This window comes from Empidonax traillii, unplaced genomic scaffold, assembly GCF_003031625.1.
Source record: "Empidonax traillii isolate 1590-97213 ecotype Southwest subspecies unplaced genomic scaffold, ASM303162v1 scaffold2444:size44503, whole genome shotgun sequence".
Lineage (NCBI taxonomy): Eukaryota > Metazoa > Chordata > Aves > Passeriformes > Tyrannidae > Empidonax > Empidonax traillii.
Genome location: NW_020957637.1, coordinates 1 through 2,978, shown reverse-complemented (window position 1 = coordinate 2,978; position 2,978 = coordinate 1). Strand labels below are relative to the sequence as shown.

General features: G+C 37.8%; 1 protein-coding gene across 2 annotated transcripts in view; it reads left to right on the top strand.

Moving 5' to 3' along the window:
• The window catches only part of LOC114071936 (transforming acidic coiled-coil-containing protein 3-like), a 20,345-nt gene extending 17,410 nt beyond the window's left edge, over positions 1 to 2,935 (top strand). Inside the window, exons 9-11 of one of the 2 annotated variants that reach the window (XM_027909823.1) lie at positions 1,277 to 1,353; positions 1,444 to 1,487; positions 2,519 to 2,935. In XM_027909823.1, the coding sequence (XP_027765624.1) occupies positions 1,277 to 1,353; positions 1,444 to 1,487; positions 2,519 to 2,694 (297 nt within the window). In that variant the 3' untranslated portion in view covers positions 2,695 to 2,935. The remainder of the gene's footprint in view (positions 1 to 1,276; positions 1,354 to 1,443; positions 1,488 to 2,518) is intronic. The other variant, XM_027909822.1, reaches the window with a different exon arrangement.
• The last annotated feature ends 43 nt before the right edge of the window (positions 2,936 to 2,978 follow it).

Sequence of the window (2,978 nt, the reverse complement as noted above, 5' to 3'; positions counted from 1 at the left end):
GTCACTTTTACTGCTTCTACAGACACTGCTGTGGATGCTATTATAGATGTGCTAAAATACAGCCAAAAAGACATGGATGCAATGGTATGGTGGCCCTTCCAAAGCAGAACTTGGCATAGCTTGGAAATTCCTTTTGTTTAGATTATCTGGGATAAGCCTCTACTTCGTAGGCCTTCTCATCATACGTGGTGTAGGCGTCTCGCTCTGAAAAGCTGTGCACTTGATGGGAGCTGTAGGAATAAAACTCCTGAGAGCTAATACTTAAGGAAATAGGTTAAACTTCATTTCTAGGTGGGTTCTGCCTTAGAGCTGGTCAGCAAGTGTTATCAGATGTGATCAGGTCAGGCTTAACAGCAGAGATCTGAATACTTTCTGTTCAGTGCTGTGATCAGGTCTTTTTATGTGGGACCCAAAGGCGCAACAGTTATGTCCAGCTAATAAAAGGAAGGTGAGATCTGGACCTCACTCAGGAGGAGAAAGATATTAATGGAGGAGAGAAATAAGTAGCTGATAGGATTTTAAGCATATTCTGGAACTAGATGTGAGAAGATTTGTGTGCCCACTCACTTAAAAACTTGAGTACTTGATTCATTATGGCTTCTGGGTTACATAGCTTCCCAAAACTAAATAATGTTAAGAGGAGTTTAGAGGGTAAATTAGAAATTAGAGGGGTTTGCATTTAGCAAAGAGTGTTTATGCTGCTTAATATTTTTACTGTGAGCTCTGCTTTAATTCAGCTGATGTGAAATGGGTATGATTATTTGTAAATAATTTGAGGCATCTTTTATTCCTCACCCTACCATGTTTCCAAATTTGGTGTTAAACATAAACATAAATTACTCCAAACAGCAACTTGATCTTGAATAGGCTTCGGTTATTTTTTTTTTTTCCTCTCAAGTGTTACGATTAGCAGGTTTGTGTAGAGCTTTTTTTTTTTTTGAGAGAATGTTCCTTGGCTAGTTGTGTTCTCTCTGAAATTTTAACGGTCTGCATATACAATGAGTAAGAGTAGCCAAGAGGTTGATCATGCCTTTTGAAGACATATTAGGTATGAAGACATGGTGCTTACCTTGTATGCAAAATCTGTGTATCAATCTAAATCTTACTTGAGTGAAGTTTGTAATGAAACAATTTTGATTCTGTTAAGCAATTGGAACTTATTTCTCTCCATGTTGGGTTATAAGTATACCTAAGCTGCCCTTCAGACTGTTTTTAGTATCAAATATTTTATCTCTTCCTATGCAAGAAATAAGGGTTTACTTTTTCACCCTCACAGGTTCAAGAGAAAGAGATGGAGACTCAGGAATGGAAAAACAAGTATAATAAGCTGTATATGGAATACCAGGAAATGGGGTATGAACCTGTCCTGACCCTTATATTTACTTATTTACTCCAGATGCTTTTTCTAACATATACTCAACATTTTTTTTTCATGGTTTTTAGAAAAATAGTTGCTGAGTTTGAACAGACAATAACACAAGTTATGGGTAAGTTCCTTATTTACACTTTGAATGCCTTGGGGGGCTGGGGCCTGCTCAACCTAAGGTGACTAAGTGAGGTTAGTACTCTTTCACCTCTGATGAATTAATATTTCAAGTGCTTCCAGGGTGAGTGTAAGATTTCAGACAAGGTAGTTAGACTAACAATTTTATGCATATTCATACAGACATGATATCACTTGGTAGGTAGCAATGAGTTTCTGAATCAGACATGAACACATCTAACTTTTTCTTATTCTCCAGTAGAATGTGAGTCGTTGGTTCATTAAAACTGACAGATGTGGTTTGTCAGCACTTTGTGTTTAACTGTTTATTATCTGACATCATTTAAGTGGCAAGACATCACTAGGAGTTCTTGCTGGACAGACCTGACCTTTGCTGCAGTCAAGTCTGTGGCTTCAAAACTAGGAAAGACATACAGTGAAACTCCTGTTGTATAGGTACATTTTCTTAGTTCAAAGCTGAATAGGCACATCTGTGCCTTGCTTAAATTTAGTTCTTTAAAGAGACTGAATGTGATGCCAGCTTTGTTGTGCTGCTTTAAGCCTGTGGGAAACATAGCTCAGGTCTGATAACACAAACTTGTCCTGAAAGTGTGCTATGCTAGTTTGACTTGTTAACCCAGTCTTCCTCAGATCTTCGAGCTATTGTGTGTGTTTAATGAAAATAAATATTTTTGAATTCTTTGCTTTTATCACAACGTTTGAGGCTCCTGTTATGGTAAACTTGGGTGGAGTATATTTTGACTACATTGCAGGAGCAGCAGTGCTCTAGGCCAGCACCTTGTCATCGGTGTTTAATGGCCTTAATTTCAGTGTAAGGTGGCCTGTAGCAAATAGACAAGGACTGCTTTCTTAAAAGCACATACATGGTGTCTGTCCACATGAGAGGCTGTGTTGTCAAACACTTTTGTTCTTAAGAGCAAGAATTGAAGGCATGGGGGCTCCTATCTGTCTATTCTATGCAACTAATTTTATGCTATTTCAATAACTGTGATGGGTTAACTCTGCTTTCTCTAGAGGATTCTCAGAAGCAGAAGGAAATCTCAAGGAAAGAAATGCAGAAGCTGATGGAGGAGAAGCAGCAAGCTTTATCAGATCTCAACTCCATGGAAAAGTCTTTCTCTGACCTCTTCAAAAGACTTGAAAAGCAGAAAGAGGCATTAGAGGGTTACCACAGAGTAAGGATGCTATAATGCAAATAATATCCTTCCAAGATAAATGAGATTTAGTGTAGAGGAAATGGTGAAATTTCAAGAGCATCCATTAATTAGCTAGTAAAGGCACTACCTGGAAAACCAGGTGCTAAGTTGTTACTTTAAATATGATAAAAAATCACTAGCTTGTTGTATTTAGTGACTGACTTAAAGTATAATAACATCTGTTAGAAGTCAAAGTTTCTTCAAACAGAAGTGAGGTGTTTCTTGCTGCACAGGGATCGTTTTTGTTTATTGTAGAGATGCTCTCATGTAGCAACTGC